Here is an 18,895-nt window from a genome sequence, read left to right as displayed (position 1 = left end):
CTAAAGACGTCTACCACTGAACAATGTTATTTAAAGGTGGTATATGCAAATGAAAATACAAATGTAGCCTCCAATAAATGTGATAACCAAATGATCAAACGTGCAGAGACCTTCATGTCGTTCTCCAGCTGCTCCATGTCCCTCTTCTCCATGAGTTTGTAAAGAGGGACGAGCTCACTGAAGCCCTGGGTCACAGGCATGGCCTCCTCCTCCTGACTCAGGTACAGGGTCAGGTCCAGAGCTTTGTCCAGAGGCACCTTACCTATGCTGCAAGAGGAAATAAACACAAACTGAATAAAAGATGCCATGAAAGCTTGCTCTAAGGGGGTCCAGGCACTGGGCTCTGTAATGCACCTTGAGACAATTTTATTGTTTTGGCGCTATATAAATAAAATTGAATTGAATTGAATTGAATTGAATTGAATTGAATTGAATTGAATTGAATTGAATTGAATTGAATGAAAGGTCTGCCACACAAAGTTCGGGAAGTGTGCCAGTCGAAGTGCCAGTATTCATTTTTCCTTCTTATTGTAGACGGTCCCTTAATGTTGGTTTGACAGTGTTAATGGTAGTGAGGTATTGGTAGACACTCCCTAAGACCCTCCCACGAGACATGTGTGAGACATCACCTGACCAGCTGGAAGATATTGTTGATGAGGCTGGCTCTGTCGTTGCTGCTGAGAGCTGTGTGGTTAAGCCGCAGAAGCTTGATCAAAGCGTCCCATCCCCCCGACTCGTAGTGGACGATGTAATATCCTCTCATGTCCACGTTAAACTTAATCCACTCCACCTCCTCCGGCAGGTATAATACATCTGCAGAAAGAACACAAGGCCACAAATTCTTTCACGGTGGATTCCATGAAACTTTACAGAGAGGATGATTCCATCAGAGAGTTGGATTTTCTCTCAAAAAGGAACCAGTCTGTCAATAATCTATAGTTTGTGCATATGTTCTAATTTTAGCTTTTGGCTTCTGGCTATTAAGTCATTTTCAAAACACTGAATCCAGTACATTCAAATAAAGTTGTCACTCATATGCACAAAAGGAAATGAAGCTCAAATCATGGCATTTGGTTTTGTCATCAGAAACTGTGGCAGCTTGAACATTTAGATGGTAATGACCATGAACATGTCTGGGTGGGGCCAGACAGTAAAAGTTTTATATATTTAGGATTTTGGGATAAAGCTCATCTTCTCCACACTGTTCATGTACAAAGACACAGTACCTTTTCTGGCCTTCAGCAGAAATCTCTGCACAGTGCTGGAGTGACTGGTGATGTAGGTGAGTGGAACTTGCCAAAGGAAACTACAGGGGATGAGAACAATATATGAGGATATAATTATACAAATATCACATCTTGATTATAAATAAACTAAAAAACTAACTTTATGACACCCATCAACTACAAAGGATATACAGTATATTCTTGACAAAAATAGCATCTATATTATAAACACAACTGGTTTTAATATTCACAAAAAAATTACCTTGATGTCTTGTCAGGATCTCCCCCTTTCAGATACCTCTGCTGATCCAATCTGACTTCTCGACCTTTGACCTCCACAGTAATCACAGGAAATCCCTCTTGCAGGGTCCATGTATCCATGATGGCTTTCACATCCAGCTCGTCTTGCATGAACCATTTCTGTTGTCAAAGTACGTTGTTATGATTTACAGATGTTTGATCAGTAGATGATCCATGGCTCCTCAATTGAAAATGTGTGATTTACCCTCACCCCAACCTATATACTCATGTTCATGTCAGTTCCATCATGCTACTTTATCCAATACTGCTCAAATTCCTGCACTTTAAAAAAATGTCTTATGTAAAATAGTCTTTATTGTTACACTAGGTCTCTAATACTCGTAGCTTGATTGTTCTCTCCTTTGTAAGTTGCTTTGGATAAAAGTAAATGTAAATGTAAATGTAAATACTGACGAAGCAGCTCTCTATTCTTCTCTTGCAACTGTGACTTTATACAGTGACCATTTTTAGTGTACTGTAGGAACTGAGTTGAAAAAGGTTTTGTAAGCTTGTTCTCCATGGATCGTTTCTGTTAACCCAAAGGGCCATTCGAGACCAGTAACTGTAATCATTTGTCTAAACACAGACGAAACAACTGTATTTCTGATTTTGTTTCGAATAACTTACAGACGCCTCACTTCTGGACTTGCCTCCACCACAAAATCCATCCAATTTCATTCTGCCCTGACCTGTTTCATCAGAATGACAGACCTAAAATAGAAACAATCGAAACACAAAGTAAGATGTCAGGCCCCAATGAATCCTGGTAACATGATGCAAATAAATATGTGATACACAGAGTCCTTACTTGTACCAAAATATAAAAATGAAACATCACGATCCTATGACACAACACTGACACATGATAACCAAACACTAAACCTAATAAAGATAATTAAATTAATTTACATTACATTTAATAGACCACGTGGAGCAGTGTACAGTGAAATTAAAGATATTAAAAGTGCAGAGGACCCTATTGATTTGGATGAATATAAGGCTTGTGGAAATATGGATGTTGTATAACAGAGGCAGTAAAGAGGTGCTGGCATCATCTCTCTGTTTCCCTTACACTGGATAGGCTTTCCCAGAGGTGGGCATTGACCGTGTTCTGGTAACTGTGTCGCCTCAGGTAGCGGATGATGCCCATTTTAAAAGCTTCAGGAGTCAGGAAGTCTCTGAGCATGTTCAAAACACATGCGCCCTGAAGGAAAGGAAGCAAGCAAGCATTAACAGAATGGTACGTTCATGCTCTTACAACATGTCTCTTTGTGTCATTCCATGTGAAAGCCACGGAGGACATAAATAAGTAGAAACACATTGACAGATATTAATTATATAGCTTATATAATTACATATACTAAATAAGTAAGATTGTACACTGTGTCGCCTGACCTTAGCCACATTTGTTTGCTGATGAGCATGGATGAAGACGTATGATGAAAACAATGAATGACGTGAATGAACGTATGATGAAAACAACATAATCTTGTATCAGCATAATGTAGAGCAATGATGGTGTACAGAAACTATTTTACAATTTTAACCTGGTGATTATAGAACTTAGAACTAGTAGAAGTTGAAAAGGGAAGGAACTGGAGGTATCTGCATGCAATATGTTAAAATCCTGAGCAATATAAAATGCTAAAGTGGAACTTCAAGGAGTGTCAAGAAATCTTCTGCTTTTTAAATATAATTTTCAAAGGCTGATGTCAGTGAGCATACATTCACTGTGGCCTCATGAAGAGACAGTGGGGAATCAGAGTTGAAATGGCCACATGCTGGAAGAAAAATCTTCAATAATGTTTTTAGTGATCGAGGTCCCGGTGCCGAAGGCACAGCTGGAGTTGACTCAAGTTCACTAAAATAAGATGGACAGGTACCAAGGACCATGGAGCTTATTTGTTTGAATTTTCCCTTTCTTTGGGGTTTGGGAGTGGACGGTTTGTTTTTCATACCTTTTGGTAGGAGACGTCATCAAACATCTCTCTGATCTCGGCAGGGTTCTCCACTGGGGTGGAGATGGGGTGTGAGGAGCTCAGGGCGTCTACCTCCATGGCCCGGAAACACTTCGACAGAAAGTAGTCATTCTGCCCAGAGCAAAACAACATGTGTTGGGAACTGCATGTGCACTTCTGAAGTCTTTGAAACTGACAACTACTGCTAGAAAAATTCTAACAATGGACAATGAATTCTGGGAGATGTACTTCCCTGCGGTTATGTTCTGTGACCTAGCACTTCTTCAAAAAGAAGTCAAACTGAACACATTGCCATGCTTCAGTAAATAAGCTGAAATGTGCTTTCATAAAGCAGATTTAAGACTTTAGCCAAGACATAGACAACTTTGTTCAGATCTGTATTTTCTGGATATTTTCTGTGTTTGAGGACTGTACAACTAATCTCAATATTTTACTCAGCAATAGTTTTGCTCCTTGATTGTGATGTCAATTCCGACAACTAAATGACAATTAAAATATATTTATTTAACGGCAGCACCAACATTAGATCAATAAATCAGAGAATTTCTTGGATTACTCCAAGGTTGAGTCAACATTTGAATTTGGCTACAGGCCACTCTGTTAAATGGCTTCATGGCAGAATTACTTAGTTGATAAATGAATGTCACTGTTGATGAATTCAAATCTATATTTCAGATGATGTTTTGCAGTGAATGCAGTGACCGTGACCTCTGGTATAAAAATACTCTTGGTAGTTTTAAAAATGGTGCTTGTTGTTGTCTTCCTCTCACGTCGCATTTAATCAAATCAAGTGCCAAACGTCACTGCAAGCTCCACCCAACGGCTTTAGGGCACACAAGTACCTACCCCGGAGTCGGTACTCATTTCTCCCCCGAAAACAGCCCTGAAAAGGGTCCTACAGGGGAGGCTCCTAGAGTCAAAACACACACAAAAGTGTGGGCTGCCCTAAAACAGCCAGCTATGTCCTGCAGTGGAAGGTTTTTTGTTCATTTTTGTGTATATTACCTCATAGTGTTAGTCAAGCAACCAGAGGAGCTATTTTAGTGAAATGCTGCGAATGGCTGGTCAGAAGTGTTTACCTGAGATTTGCCTGTACATTGTGGAGAAAGGAAATGGGTCTTCGGTGTATGGGTGAAACTACTGTTAAAGCAGCAATAAATAGTTCTGTTCCAAAACTAGCAAGCTAACTACCTAAAAGGCATGCAAACTATGCAAAGCTTTTCTTTCATTTTTGCAGGGTGTTTTAGCCCGGAACACAGAACTACATAGTGCATATCCTGTATGGCTAGTGGGAAAGACACAGGTTTTTATCTGTCCTTCATCTGTCCTTCACATGACCATATGCTATCAAAACAAACCAAAACTAGTTACCTCAAAAAGTGTCAAATTGTTGCATAGTGTTGTATTAAAGGGAGCACTGACTCCTTGGAGTTTCACATGTTCACGGCAATAACAAAGGGCAATCCTCACCACTTGTAGCTCTGGGTGGGTTATGTCAACAGACATAAACTCCATAAACTTGGCAAAGCCCTCATTCAGCCACAGGTCATTCCACCACTGCATAGTCACCAAGTTCCCAAACCACTACAAGAGGGGTGACAGATTTCAGGGCAGAATTCACAGTACGACCAGTTTAATTTCAGCACAGCACATTTAGAACAACATGGAAACAGAATTTGTTACGACTAGTACAACTGGCATAATCTTTGACGGTGCGCTTACCTGGTGGGCCAATTCATGGGCAATGACTTTTGTTATTCCCAGTTTGTCTGAAGGTGATGATTTCTCTGGATCGAAAAGGAGCCCTGACTCCCTGTATGTCGTTAGACCCCAGTTTTCCATGGCGCCGGACTGGAACTCTGGGATTGCTGCTAGATCTGCAATCACAATTAAAAGTACTCATATGATCTCAGACGCCCAAGTGTGAAGTAATGATATGACGCAACAATGACTTTCACTCAGACCTTGCTTTGGAAGAGGATATGGGATGTTGAAGTAATCATCATAAAAGTCGAGGAGCTTCACCGCAGTCTCTAAAGCGTATCCTGCCTGGTCGATTTTATCAGGCACGGCATACACTGAGATCTGAAAATAGGAAGAAAAAGAGAACTTTAGAAGCAGTCAGAAATGTCCATCACAGCCCAAATTCACACATTGCTTTACATATCCTTTGGTAGTTAGCATAGATTTATGTATAGCCCGGTGTACATAACTTAAGACTTCACTTTGACACACAATGAATTAGAAGAGACAAAAAGAGACAGCTTGCATACTTCAACGCCATGCTCGGTGGTCTTTCGAATGGAGAGGAAATCGCATACGATGAAGGCCACCAGGTAGGTGCTCATTCTCACGCTGGTGTCAAAGTAATCATCCAGGAGACCTCCTGGCTGCTCCACTGTCTTGAGCTGTAAAGAAACGATGCTGATCCAGGCGTCTCTCAAGTCATGTAATGATGTGTAAGCACTGTTGGTGATATGATGCTGGACATCATTGTCCTACCTTGGGCATGTTGGACAGCGCAATGTGCCTGGGTTCTCTGCGTACACGTATGGTGAAGTTTGCTTTGAAGGCAGGCTCATCGAAGCAGGGAAAGGCTTGGCGGGCATGAGTGGCCTCAAACTGGGTTGATGCCATCACCCTGAAACAGACCAAGCTCATAACTGGGAGCATTTGTAAATTCAATGCAATAGAACTGAGCCATTGATACCTCTGCACTGTACAAACCATTGGACAGAAGATGAAGATAAATGTAGATACTCTTTGTGTGCTATTGTACTGAGTTAACTGGTGACCTCTCTCACTAGGGAGCTAATAAAACACATTGTTTTAGGCTTTGGATTCATGGGATGTTCAGAGATGAGGATTATTTTTACTTACCTGGTCTCGCCATCTTTTGTTTTGTATGTTCCTTTATAAAATCCGTGTAAACTCTCAGAGAGGTTAGCTGTAAATTCTACACTGATGACATGTAGTCCTCTACTAATGGCGAAGTCATCAGATACAACAGCAATTTGCTCGAAAGCTGGGAAATCTAACACTCTAAGGTGTCGTTGATGACCTGACGACTGAAAAGTTGCTCTGATGATTTGGAGGTCTTTACTGTGAAGAATAATGAAACGGGTTTCTTCTTGCACGTGTATTTGTATCTGAACAGTTCCCGAAAAGTTAAGATACGTCAAGTTTGGGTGAATAAAGAGGTCGTAGTGTAGCGGTTGAACAATTTCTGGTAACCGCATTTTGTTCCATGGAAATGGCGGTTTGCTGGCCAGTGGTTCAGCCTTAGATGGGTGGACAACACAAAGGGTTGCGATTAAAGCATAATACAGTATGAAACAGAGACGTAAGCCTCCCATGTTTAGTTGAAAGTTCTTTGGTTCTTGTAATAATAAATTAAGTCAAGGACAACACGTGCCAGTGGAATAGGCTACTTAGGTTATCAGAAGTAAAGAATGAATACCGACGAGCCACCAGTAGCCGAAGATAGGGAAAAGTCAGCAGAGTTCATTGCTACAGCAACCGACGCCACTACGCATCAAAAATGTTTAATTAGGTCACCTGGCACGTCTTCATATAAGAAATTATTGTTCGGGACTAGCTCATCTGTGTAGCAGAGTCCATGGTTGTTTGCTCGAGGGAGAGATTAAAAGTGAAAGGGAAAGTAAAGCGGACTTCAACTGTCGATTAACCGGGAAGGACCCCGTGATGTCACCATTTAGGGCACTACTTAAATTGTATTAAAATAAAACAACAAAAAATAGTGTCAGAATGTATCCATTGTGTGTTTAGAATGGGATATATTGATACTTTGTGTATAATCGTTTTAGTTCATAGCGATATAATAATTAGCCACTAGGTGTCATTGTCGCACTTTGATGGCGTAGAGACGTTGCTGATGAAATGCTGAAAGTAAAAAAAAAAAAAAAATTAGGATGGAATTGTCTGAAGACCTTAACGCAGCCAATGGCTCGGTTTCTCATCCAGATATTTTTGCACCTCATCACCAGGATTAGAAATACAATTATACTTACACATAAAATAATCACCAGTGGTCCAACATTTTTGACAAAGATTTTTAATAATTCCAAATAGTCATCTACGAAATTCACTGAGGATTATCTTTTGCACACTGAACACAAGAGGGAAATGTACTTTAAGTTATTACGACTTATTATAAAAAACAAAATTCATTATTATGTACAGCTAAAAAATAGGCCTTGAACAGTATTCAACAAAATTAAACATACATTTGCCTCCCAAACAGGGTCCATGATGGAGAAGAATGGAGAAAATGTGTCATTATGAGTTTTGACATACACTCACACACGCACACAAATGCCTGAACATACTACAAATTCATTAGGTTCAACCAGAATAGTCCTCATCATACTGATAACTTAGTGCAGGTCACCCATGAGTGTCTCTCCCCCTCAGCCCACTCCAGTCTAGTCCAGTCCAGTTTTAGTGGTCACACTTTTTCATCTTTGGCCTTCTTGGAGTCAGTCAGGCTTGTTGTCTGCATGAGAGAGATAATAAAAACAGAAGTTAAACATAATCATTAATTGATCCACGGTATACAACAGGAGTAAGTACACCCATCACTTAAATGTCAAATGATTCAAAATTGTATCACCTGACAGTAACTGCATTATTTCTCAGTCGAACAGTAGGGTATTTGCTTTTTTGTTAAATTAGGATTAACTATATTTTAGACTTACTATATTAAAAATACAGGTAGTAGGAACTCAATGCAACAAAAGTCAGTACACCTTTCATTACTGATATTTTAAATCTTATTTTTTATATACGCATGTCAATCTTTATTTATGATGACTCAATCCTCCTCTGCATGGAGGACACTAGTGTTGCACACATTTCTGGAGAGATGTCAATCATCAGAGACTTTCTTTCCGCTGTTCTTTGCTGGAGGGGCTGTGTTGCTCAAACCTTTCTCTTTAAAATACCCAAAAGGTGTTCTACTGGATTCAAGTCAGGCGACATACTTGGCCAGGTCATAGTTTTCACTTTTTCTTCTTCAGAAACTTGTGTGATTTTGGCAGTGTGCTTTGGTTTCGTTATCATACTGGAATATTCCTGTCTGCCGAGGTTCTGGAGACTGGGCGTCATCTTGTCAGCCAGTATTTTGGTAAATCCACAGACATTCATGGTGCCATCTCTACATGTCATCTCCCCAACACCTTTTGCACTTGTGCAGCCCTGTATTAACACTCCCACCTCCGTGCTTCTATGTCGGGACTATGCGTTCACTGTGGTAGTCCTGGCCAGGTTCATACCAAACATACTGAAACCCATCTGAGCGAACAGCTCTTCGGCACAAAACTGCACGATTAAACTTTTCTAAACAACATCAAAAGAAGCCTGACGAATATTGGAAGCAAATCATTGGGTCAGATGAGACCAAGATAAATGTGTACGGCTCAGATGGGGTTCGGTATGTTTGACAGGTTTGGCATGTTTGAGTCTGTCATCCAAAATAAAGGTGGACACAAATGAGGCATTGAAAAAACAAAAAGATCTGAGTCTCAGTAATGAAAAATGAAATTACTTTAGTTGCAGTGAGTTCCAACTGTGCGGCCTGCATTTTTTAAATATGAAATCTAAACTCAGTTTTTAATTTGACATAAAAGTATATCAAAAGTATATTTATTTAGAGCATCTAATTGCCTGTGTACAGTTCATGTAAATTCAGTACTAGCTTGGCAAAAAACAGTCTTTGCTTCTCGGTCACTTCCTGTTTAAGGAGCCCGGCCCCCTCCTCACCTGGTCCACCATCTTCTGCATCTTCTCGATGACGGCGAGCATGTGGCCAGCGTTCTCCTTCAGGTTCCTCTCGTAGAGCTTGTTGAGCTTCTCCGCCTGCTCCAGGCGGCTCCGCAGCTCCTCGCTTCCCTGCTGCTGCTCCTCCTGCGCCTCCTTGCCCAGCTGCACCTCCACTGCGGAGTCAACAACACACACAAACACATCAACAACACACACAAACACATCAACAACACACACAAACACATCACCACCACTGCAGAGTCAACAATACACACAAACACAACAACAACACACACACAAACACATCACCTCCACAGCAAAGTCAACAACACACACAAACACATCACCTCCATTGCAGTCAACAACACACACAAACACATCAACAACACACACAAACACATCACCACCACTGCGGAGTCAACAATACACACAAACACAACAACAACACACACACAAACACATCACCTCCATTGCAGTCAACAACACACACAAACACATCAACAACACACACAAACACATCACCTCCATTGCAGTCAACACCACACACAAACACATCAACAACACACACAAACACATCACCTCCACTGTGGAGTCAACAACACACACAAACACATCGCCTCCACAGCAAAGTCAACAACACACACAAACACATCACCTCCACTGCGGAGTCAACAATACACACAAACACAACAACAACACACACACACAAACACATCACCTCCACTGTGGAGTCAACAACACACACAAACACATCACCTCCACTGCAGTCAACAACACACACAAACACATGAGCTAACCTCACGCATGCAAGATATAAAGTTAGGGACCAACTGTGGGACACATAGGATGAAATATGCACCTTTGGACCCTAATGTCATAACTTAATAGACGGGTAAAGGAGACCAAACACCTTCATTATTTATATTAATATATACTATCAATATACAGTTATACATGAACACCTACGCACAGATATATTTTGCCATTCAAACATGCATAATCATACACACACACAAACACAACTGCTGCTGTTTGAAAAAGGCAACTTTTGAAACCACAAGAGTAGAGACGCTGAGTGTGTAGTTACCAAGTTTGGTCTGCAGGGTGCAGACACGCTGCTCCAGGGCCCGCTGTACTGCGGTGCCTTTCTCCAGCGTCTGCAGCAGGCTGGAGATGTTGACCATGGAGCCCTTGTAGCTCACCACGTCCGTGCCGCTGCCCTTGGCCCCCGAGCGGCGGGTGGGGGCCCTCTCTTTACCTGTGCTGGCCTGGCCCGGCAGCAGGGCCTGGTTCCCTGGAGGGGACAGAGGATGTTTTAACGGAGGTTTGAACACATCACTGTTCTCCAGTCCATAAGTGAATAGTGTGATCAGAACATCTTCTTAAATCACTCAGCTCTGAGGTGTCAGTGGCTGTGTTTCTGTTTCTTTAAATTACGTGCAGACTCGTTCATTTTTCTATGGTATGGTATCTTTATTACTGCGTTACTGTATTGTATTATTTCAGCAGCCTATCTAGTATTAGCACTAGACTGATTTTTGGTCATCCCCATAGTCATTTTGATGGTGAATGGTCATGAATGGGGTGAGACTGTGTGCGAGTGCCCTTTCCCTCACCTTGTAAACTGACGTCACACGGCAGGTCTGAGTCATCCCACTGGGCGCACAGCTTGCGGTACTGACACAGGTCATTGACTGTTGTCTTCTTCACCAACTCCATTGCCTAAAACACACAGACAGGTTGGCACCACATCAGACAGGATTGTCATCTGTTGTTTATTTCGATTTCCAGAAAGCAAGAGATTCACAAAATGGGAGTTTCTCGAAAGGAGGAGGCGTTTCATGAAAACTGTGTCTCTTAAATCACACCATTTTAAAGTAGAGGAAAGACACGTTGATATCAGATCTATCGAAGACAGACAGACAGACAGACAGACAGACAGACAGACAGACAGACAGACAGACAGACAGACAGACAGACAGACAGACAGACAGACAGACAGACAGACAGACAGACAGACAGACAGACAGACAGACACACACAGACACACACAGACACACACACACACACACACACACACACACACACACACACACACACACACACACACACACACACACACACACACACACACACACACACACACACACACACACACACACACACACACACACACACACACACACACACACACACACACACACACACACACACACACACACACACACACACACACACACACACACACACACACACACACACACACACACACACACACACACACACACACACACACACACACACACACACACACACACACACACACACACACACCTGATCAGGAGTGAGGTACAGGCCCAGAGACAACAGAATGCTCTGGAGATCCTGTTCTCTCAGGCTCCCCTCCAGCTTGCGGTCGAAGAACACCCAGGAGAGCAGAACACTGCGGGGCAGCACCGCGCTCCAGCCGAGGGGACCATCCTGCACAGACCCGGGGAGAGAACCAGGGTGAGAACCAGGGAGATGGGACAGAGATCCACACGCAGAAAAGAGACACGTGGAAAATGAAACGAGCATGACAGACGTAGGGAACTTATACGCTCAGTGTAACATCTTGGAGTTTACATAAAGAAAGGTATGATTACGTTTTCCTTGGTGGCATGGTTGTCTGCAACGTCTGCGGTCTTCTCTTCCTCTCCCGGCACCTCTGCTACAATGTGAAAGGGAAAATGTACAGAAACATGGAAAAGTTAAAAAAATAAACCAACATAGTAGAACAGGAGAACAACCAGACTGTTAAGGTGTAAGACACATGCCAGTAACGAAGGACTAGTTGTCAAAGTGTTCAGCTTTTCCTCTATCTGGAATCAAAGACTACAGGAAGTGGCTGGTAACCTGGTAAGAGACATACGTCTACACTCACCGCTCTCACTGTTCTTTTTGTCCTCCGCCAGGTTCTCAGTCTCCTCCGCCTTCTCAGGCTTCACTTTTTCTTCCTCGTCTTTCTTTTCCTTCTCCGTGTCGTCTTTCTTTTCCTTCTCCGTGTCGTCTTTCTTTTCCTTCTCTGTGTCGTCTTTCTTTTCCTTCTCTGTGTCGTCTTCCTTCTCCACAGAGCCTTTTCTCTTCTTTCCCTCCTTGCTGGCAGACTTTCTTTTTCCTTTCTCATTCTTCTTGGGCTCCTCCTGTACAACAGACATAGACATCTTTAGCCATATAGTGCATTTCTATCTAAGCAAGAGACAATCATATGATGAGTCTCCTAGTGACCACTCAGGTCCATGAGGGTTTAACATTCTTACCCTCATACACACAGCAACAGACACCTGTTATCTGACATTAAACAGTCCAGCCATAGCCAGACGAGGGGGAAAACCGTTTCTCTCCCACCAGCAAGTGTGGTTCATGGGGATAATCAAAATGACTAGTTGTTCTCTATGCCTCATAACTTGTGTGCACTACATGCATTAGGGGACGGCTCAGAATGTACTTGAACATAACCAATCCCACAATATAAATACTTTTATGCTCATAAATGCCGGGTCCGACGGACCTTGGTGTTGCTGGCTCCTTGCTCTGATGTTTCTGGGGCGTCGTCCTCACTCTTCTCCGCTTTGGGCCCGGGGCTCAGAGGCAGACAGCTGAGGCAGCGGTAGAGCTGCAGTCCAAAGTCCCTCTGCAGCATCTCACAGAACAGCTCAGCCATCAGACCCACCTGAGGCACGACAGCCACAACACACCAAATTAACTCACTTACACAATTACCATGCAATTATACTATAACTAGCAGTGAAATACTTACATTTCTTGTTGCACAAGAGTGGAACCTGTGTCGAGTAGCATTTTATTTGTATTTGTGCATGCCATGAAATTCTGATTACCTCAAATGCTTCCTGCGTCTTGGAGTTCTGAGGCTCCAGTAGGGAGGCGAGGGAGACGATGGGCAAGGTGGACCCAGCACAAGGGTTCACCATTAAGGCCGGAGGAACCGGGAGAGAGGGGGCCGAGTCCTATGAGAGGGCAGAGAGAAGTGATATTGCACATGTCCAGGGGATAAGCTTTGGCAAATAATACATCCAACACAAATAAGGTGAAGTCATTCAGACCATTTCAAATTGTGAAACAAATGTTTTAAAGACAGCACAATCTGGTTAAAAAACACTGGTACTAAAGGTAACCAGGACACGGCAAATGGCATAACAACCATGATTAGTTCGTCTACTTTGCAGGTTGAATATAAAACAGAAACTAGTGAAAGGTTAGCTGGCTTGCTACTATGGTTGAAGTAAGATGAAGACCCAACCTCTTGTTCTTCTTGCTCCTCTTCTTTTGGTGCCTCCTCCTCGGGTTCTGTGTGGGGCAGGTTCCACACATCCGGCAGCAGAAGAACCACCGTCTCCACCCTCTGCTCAGACAGATACCTGATCTCTGCCATTTTGTGCCTAGAAATTCAGACAGGGCAGATGAATGACTAAAGAAATTAATGACTGGATAAATTAATTTAAAAAAGCATCTTAACAAGGCCCACGCCCTCTTACGTATGATATACATATTAAAATGTAGATATGCTGGTACCGTCTACAATTAATAATAAATGAACAGGTTTATTGTGTTTATGAATTTACAGCACAGATATGGTAGAGTTCACCTATTCATCATGCATACTTCATTCCACTTTAACATGGAACAACTCTGTAACAAGTACAACATAGAACAATATTTCAGTCCAATGTGAAACCAGAAAAAAACAACAACAATACAAGGGTAGGCACTGACCACTGAGTGCAGGGCCCCAGGTCCAGCCCTGTCTGCTGGAGGGTGCAGCGCACGGCCGTTCGGATCAGGCTAGACGGGTCCTTAGCTGGGCTCGGCCCATCCTCCTCTGCTGACCAGTGACCGCCCACCAGCTGCAGATTCCCTTTTGACTCCAGCAACAGGAACTAACAGAGAAATAAAATGAGGGAGAGAGAGTGGGGAGGAAGAGAGAGAAACAGTAGAAAACGTAGAAAGTTGAAAACATGTTACAATATTGCAATTTGACTTAACATTTTTGGGGTATTTTTTTTACCACACATGTAACCATTCACTGGCTACCTTTGGCTTTTATTAGGGTGGACCGATAGAACATCAATGGTCAAAAATGCCAATAATCTGTAATGTACGCGACAGAAGCAGGCTTGAAGAGTCCAAACCTTGATCAGGGTGCTGGGGTGCACAGCGCTCCCTTTTGTTCCCTGGTCCTCCTGCTGTAACTGGCAGCACTCAGTGTACAGGTCCTCCACCCCTGGCATAGACAGCAACATCACCTGCAGAGCGAGAGTGAGATAAATTACTGCTTTTCAGAAAATGTAGGGAAAAGGCTACAACAGTGAGGCATTCTGCCGCTAGTCAGCATTGAACCTGTTCTATGAGCCTGTTCAACTTCCTACACATATGTTCAGTGATGCCAACCACTTTGTTTGTTGATTGTGCTACATTCCCCTTTAACTATCTCCGAGATCTTAGCAAAAGCTTTATGAAACTGAATGGAGTAAGTGGATTATCTTTCAGCAAGTTGCAGTATGAATTCTAAGAGAAGACATGAGAAATGTCGCCTGACGACAAGAGCATAGCTAATCTTCACAGAAAGAAAGACAATCCTTATGGTCAATTTACCACAAAAAGTGTATTCATACATTATTCTAGGTGCTCTGGTAAAAAAGTTACTTTTACAAGATAGTGCCGGCTGCCATTTTGGATTCGGCCCTCTAGCAAAAAATGCCGACATTTTTGCGAAGAACATGGGGGCTAAGTTTTTTATAAATGGTGTATAGAAGTCAAATCAGTCGTCAAAACATATTAGCCAGAGAATGGTCACGGAATTGAGGTTCCTGACCCAACTACATAGCTAATCTTCACAGAAAGGAACCCATTCCTCACCTTCACAGTGAACTCAGAGTCAGAGTCAGGTGCCTCGGTGCCTTCTACCTGCTCTGACGTCTGAGGGTCCCCCGCGCGGAACAGGCAGGGGCCACAGAGCGCGAGGGGGCGGTCGGGAGGGAAGCTCTCGGTCCAGCTCAGCTGCAGGTGGAGGAGAGAGGAGGGCAGTGGGAGGTGGGGGTACCGGCGCTGCACCTCCAGACTCTCACAAGCCAAGCTGAACAGCACATACAAATAGACATAGCCATGAAAAGTCGTATACACCAGCATGTTTGTTCTGTTTCATATTTGCCTTCCTACTCTAACATTAATGACCCAATTACAAAGACACATGACTGACACAAACTACAGGTAGCAGTTAAACGGTTTCAATCAGTAATGTCTTTGAGCATTACAAGTACTTTTAAAAAGACAAATTCCACAAGAGATCTATATCAACTGCGAGTGTTTGTGTGTGACAGCAATGGCTTTTCAGTAATGACGAGATGGCAGCTGACTTTCCTGGACGGCCGAAAAACTGGCCTATTCACACAGAGCGTGTAATTTGTTAGTGTGTGTCAGTGCAGGCTTTTGATTGCTTCTAAAGTGAACTGACAGCTGCCTGAGGCTGAAGATTGTAGCTACACACTTTACCCATTCTATTCTGACATGAGTGAACCAGTCAGAGACATGACATTGACCACTTCCACATTTTACAATTAAGTTTAAATTAAATTAAATACAATTCAATTATTCTATTGCTCGTAGCTTGAGTGTTCTCTCCTTTGTATGTCGCTTTGGCTAAAAGAGTCTCCTAAATGACTAATTGTAAATGTAAAGTTTATCTTTTTTTTCAACTGTAAGCTGTTCTCATTTTTATGCGGCTAGACCACCACATGTATGTTTCAGACCAGCGGGATATACTGGCCTGGATGTCCCTTACCTGTCCCGTGGGAAACAGGAGAAGAGCGGACAACTCTGCTGGGGTGCTGTGGTGCTCTTTCTTGGGGCCTCATCGTCACCAATCCCCTTCCACCTCCTCCGCTTCTGGTTGATCCCATCCCCTCCCCACGCGGCTCCATCTTCCCTGAGAAAGCGGAGTCAAGCATCATTTGCATACTTCCATTCAGCAGATGGCTTTCAGAAAAACCCTCAAGAGAAAAAGGATGACACCTTCACACTGCATACATTTATGAATGGATAACAGAGGCTGTCATTTTGATGTGTTTAAGTAAGAATGTAAGAATACAAGAATACAAGAATACAACCCCCAAGGCCTGAAAATGCACGTTTGTGGTATGAATAGCCCAAAGGCTTTTCACCTGTGATTTAAAAAAATCCTGGTATGCATGTGTGTCCTTGTTCAGCCACGGAAGTTTAAATAATAAATGCATACAATGGATTCATAGTTGGGTGTACACAACTGGAAACAGTGAGTAAAATAATGTATAGGTAGAAGCCCCACACATACTGCGATTTAACACCTCTTGGATATTGTACTCAATGCATATGGATATCAACTACAGATTGTACCTGAAACACCTGCATGTCAAAGATTATCCAAATACCATGAATCTGAATAGAAACATAATCACTATGAAAATCATGTCATAGAGACACTGAATTCCATTGCACTGGACCAACGACTCATCTTGAAATGGCATTAATCTTTCTCTATCTACAACCACACACCTCAACACCCAGCCGTAACCAGCTGATGCACCCCTTCCCGAGACTCACCAGCGGCCTCCTCTACGTCCGCCTCCCCCCTCGTTGTGCCTCTTCCTGGAGCTACCTCCGCCCCCCCAGCCCTCGTACTGAGCCCCCCATGGTGGCTGCAGGTGGTGGGGCATCTGCAGTAAGCCTGTGAGAAAGAGGAGCAAGGACCAGTTAACATAGCATCGGATCAATCCTCATTTATCAGCAGTCTACTGTTTCATACTGCAAGAGACAGACTTAAGCAGCACACAGTATGTCCTGGTACTCACCTTTGCCAGGGTTGGACTGCATGTTAGGGATGAGTGGCGGAATCTTGGGGGATTTGAGGAGTGGTTGTGGTTGCCTACCCAGGATGCCAGGTTTCTGATTTGATGACATTGAAGGCAGTAGAGGAGGAGGTGACTTGAATGGCTGTGAGGAGACCATTATTTAGGTACGTAGAACGTGAGTATGTGGGACTGAAGGGGCAAGCCTTATGTGTCCAGTGCATAATAACCTTGATATGATAATCGTGAACTGTTGTCATGTAATGTTTAAGTTTGCTGCATACCTGACCGTTAAGGGTTTGAACAGTCTGAGCTGTCCAACTGATAGCCTGAGCAGAGTCTTTGACAGCTTTCACCAGCACTTTCTCCCCTATCTGGGGATATCTCCCAATAACGTCACTGAAAAAATACATGAAGACAAAACAGAATCAACAAGCAATTCACCAAGTTGTTAAATGTATCTTACAGTGTTGTGAACACGCTTCTCTGTGTTACTCTTGCCTTACCTCATCTGGAAGTGCACGTCCTGATCTACCATGCCATAATTATCCTGCAACTGAGTCACTACTCCTGTGAAGACTCGTTGCTTCATCTAACAAAATGAAAATTACAATTAATACACACCACACCATGTCAAGGGCAATCACTCATGTTTCGAATTATGCACTCAAAAGGAACAGATGACATACCTGTGTATCCATGGCAGACAGCTTAATATAACCTGCAGTGTTTCGAGTTGGTTTGGAATCCGGATGAGCTGGTTGAAGAGAATGGCACAACTGTATTCAAACAATCCCTCCCCGGTATTCAAACCATATTGTCTCACTAGAAAGCTATTTAGGGATAGTTGACATTCATACGCATGAGGTTAGCTGACGTCAGCTAGCAATGTGGTATATTATGGATAAACCTGATATTATTTACTTAAAATATTCTGTCACAGCTGTTAAGGTATTTTTTATAACGGTAACAAATGAACGTTATAATTTCTGATAATGTTAATCAGAAACGCTCTAGAATCAAAACCCTTAATAAACGTGGTATGCTAACAAGAGACTGCACCTAATAATAGCCTCGCATAGGTCATTTTAAGGGCTAGCATAAAATTAAGTTAGGTAGGAAGCATGAAAGTAAACGTGGAAACTATGCTTTGATTAACAAAATAATTATTCATATTAATGGATTCATTCGGCCTCCATTGAATGCCGGCTCTGTGTAAGTTCCTTGAAAAACAGAATGAATGTGTAGACCTTGTGGGCTTGCAGCTCTGGCTTTCAATGGGGGCAATTCAGCTAACGTAGCTAGGGCTGCCAGACCCAGCAAGTTAGGTTGACAAATATGTAAGACTATTCAAGGTTTTGCAATAACCTTTCAAATGTATTGTTTCAGCAACACAATTTTTAGTGCATCTTTAAACAAGAGAGAGAGACGGCGTCAACTCACTTTCCCAGCGATTCCTTCCTCCTTTGCCTTTGTTTATTTTTTGATTGACACGGAAGGCGTTCAGAGTGGATTCATCGGTGCTAATACACGCACGCCAACTAGTGGTTAACTACATTTCTCACACTATAATCCTCAAAGAAAACTGATGTAAATTCCAAGAATGTCGAGAATGTCTGTCTCCTTATCATAACATTTTCTGAATTAAACAACAATAACGTTTAATACGACATAAGAATATCCTTTTTTAGTGGTGTTCAACACAGAGAAGAAAATATTATCCTACTTG

The 18,895-nt window shown here is 42.6% G+C and overlaps 2 protein-coding genes across 2 annotated transcripts; both read right to left on the bottom strand.

Moving 5' to 3' along the window:
• Positions 1–6: 6 nt before the first annotated feature.
• erap1a (endoplasmic reticulum aminopeptidase 1a) lies at positions 7–7,368 on the bottom strand. Its single transcript, XM_031558903.2, has 13 exons — positions 6,386–7,368; positions 6,008–6,146; positions 5,779–5,913; positions 5,470–5,590; positions 5,228–5,382; positions 4,976–5,089; positions 3,485–3,616; positions 2,599–2,730; positions 2,154–2,237; positions 1,489–1,646; positions 1,227–1,306; positions 630–813; positions 7–267 (listed from the first exon to the last, which is right to left on the bottom strand). The coding sequence occupies exons 1-13, from the start codon at positions 6,859–6,861 to the stop codon at positions 27–29; spliced, it is 2,151 nt and encodes a 716-aa protein (XP_031414763.1). The 5' UTR covers positions 6,862–7,368; the 3' UTR covers positions 7–26.
• A 196-nt stretch (positions 7,369–7,564) lies between these two features.
• Positions 7,565–18,713, bottom strand: ccar2 (cell cycle and apoptosis regulator 2). The gene is made up of 20 exons (XM_012840716.3): positions 18,610–18,713; positions 17,856–17,923; positions 17,673–17,758; positions 17,451–17,565; positions 17,170–17,311; positions 16,922–17,045; positions 16,125–16,268; positions 15,203–15,419; positions 14,476–14,589; positions 14,060–14,223; positions 13,587–13,725; positions 13,165–13,293; positions 12,837–12,998; positions 12,210–12,468; positions 11,932–11,996; positions 11,621–11,767; positions 10,903–11,008; positions 10,374–10,580; positions 9,287–9,459; positions 7,565–8,021 (listed from the first exon to the last, which is right to left on the bottom strand). Exons 2-20 carry the CDS (start codon positions 17,865–17,867, stop codon positions 7,974–7,976), a joined length of 2,553 nt encoding a protein of 850 aa, XP_012696170.2. The 5' UTR covers positions 17,868–17,923; positions 18,610–18,713; the 3' UTR covers positions 7,565–7,973.
• Positions 18,714–18,895: the final 182 nt, after the last annotated feature.

Source organism: Clupea harengus, chromosome 21, assembly GCF_900700415.2.
Source record: "Clupea harengus chromosome 21, Ch_v2.0.2, whole genome shotgun sequence".
In the NCBI taxonomy this organism is placed as follows: domain Eukaryota; kingdom Metazoa; phylum Chordata; class Actinopteri; order Clupeiformes; family Clupeidae; genus Clupea; species Clupea harengus.
Note: the sequence above shows the minus strand (reverse complement) of the source record. Positions and strands in the feature narration are given on the sequence as shown.

Coding starts and splice junctions, on each gene's coding strand:
- erap1a (XM_031558903.2), bottom strand. CDS start 6,861: ATGGGAGGCTTACGTCTCTGTTTCATACTGTATTATGCTTTAATCGCA. Junction 5,090..5,227: donor CCCATGAATTGGCCCACCAG/GTAAGCGCACCG, acceptor CCCCTCTTGTAG/TGGTTTGGGAACTTGGTGAC. Junction 814..1,226: donor TCTGCTGAAGGCCAGAAAAG/GTACTGTGTCTT, acceptor TTCTTTCTGCAG/ATGTATTATACCTGCCGGAG.
- ccar2 (XM_012840716.3), bottom strand. Junction 14,590..15,202: donor ACTCTGAGTTCACTGTGAAG/GTGAGGAATGGG, acceptor CTCGCTCTGCAG/GTGATGTTGCTGTCTATGCC. Junction 9,460..10,373: donor CACCCTGCAGACCAAACTTG/GTAACTACACAC, acceptor TTGACTCCGCAG/TGGAGGTGCAGCTGGGCAAG.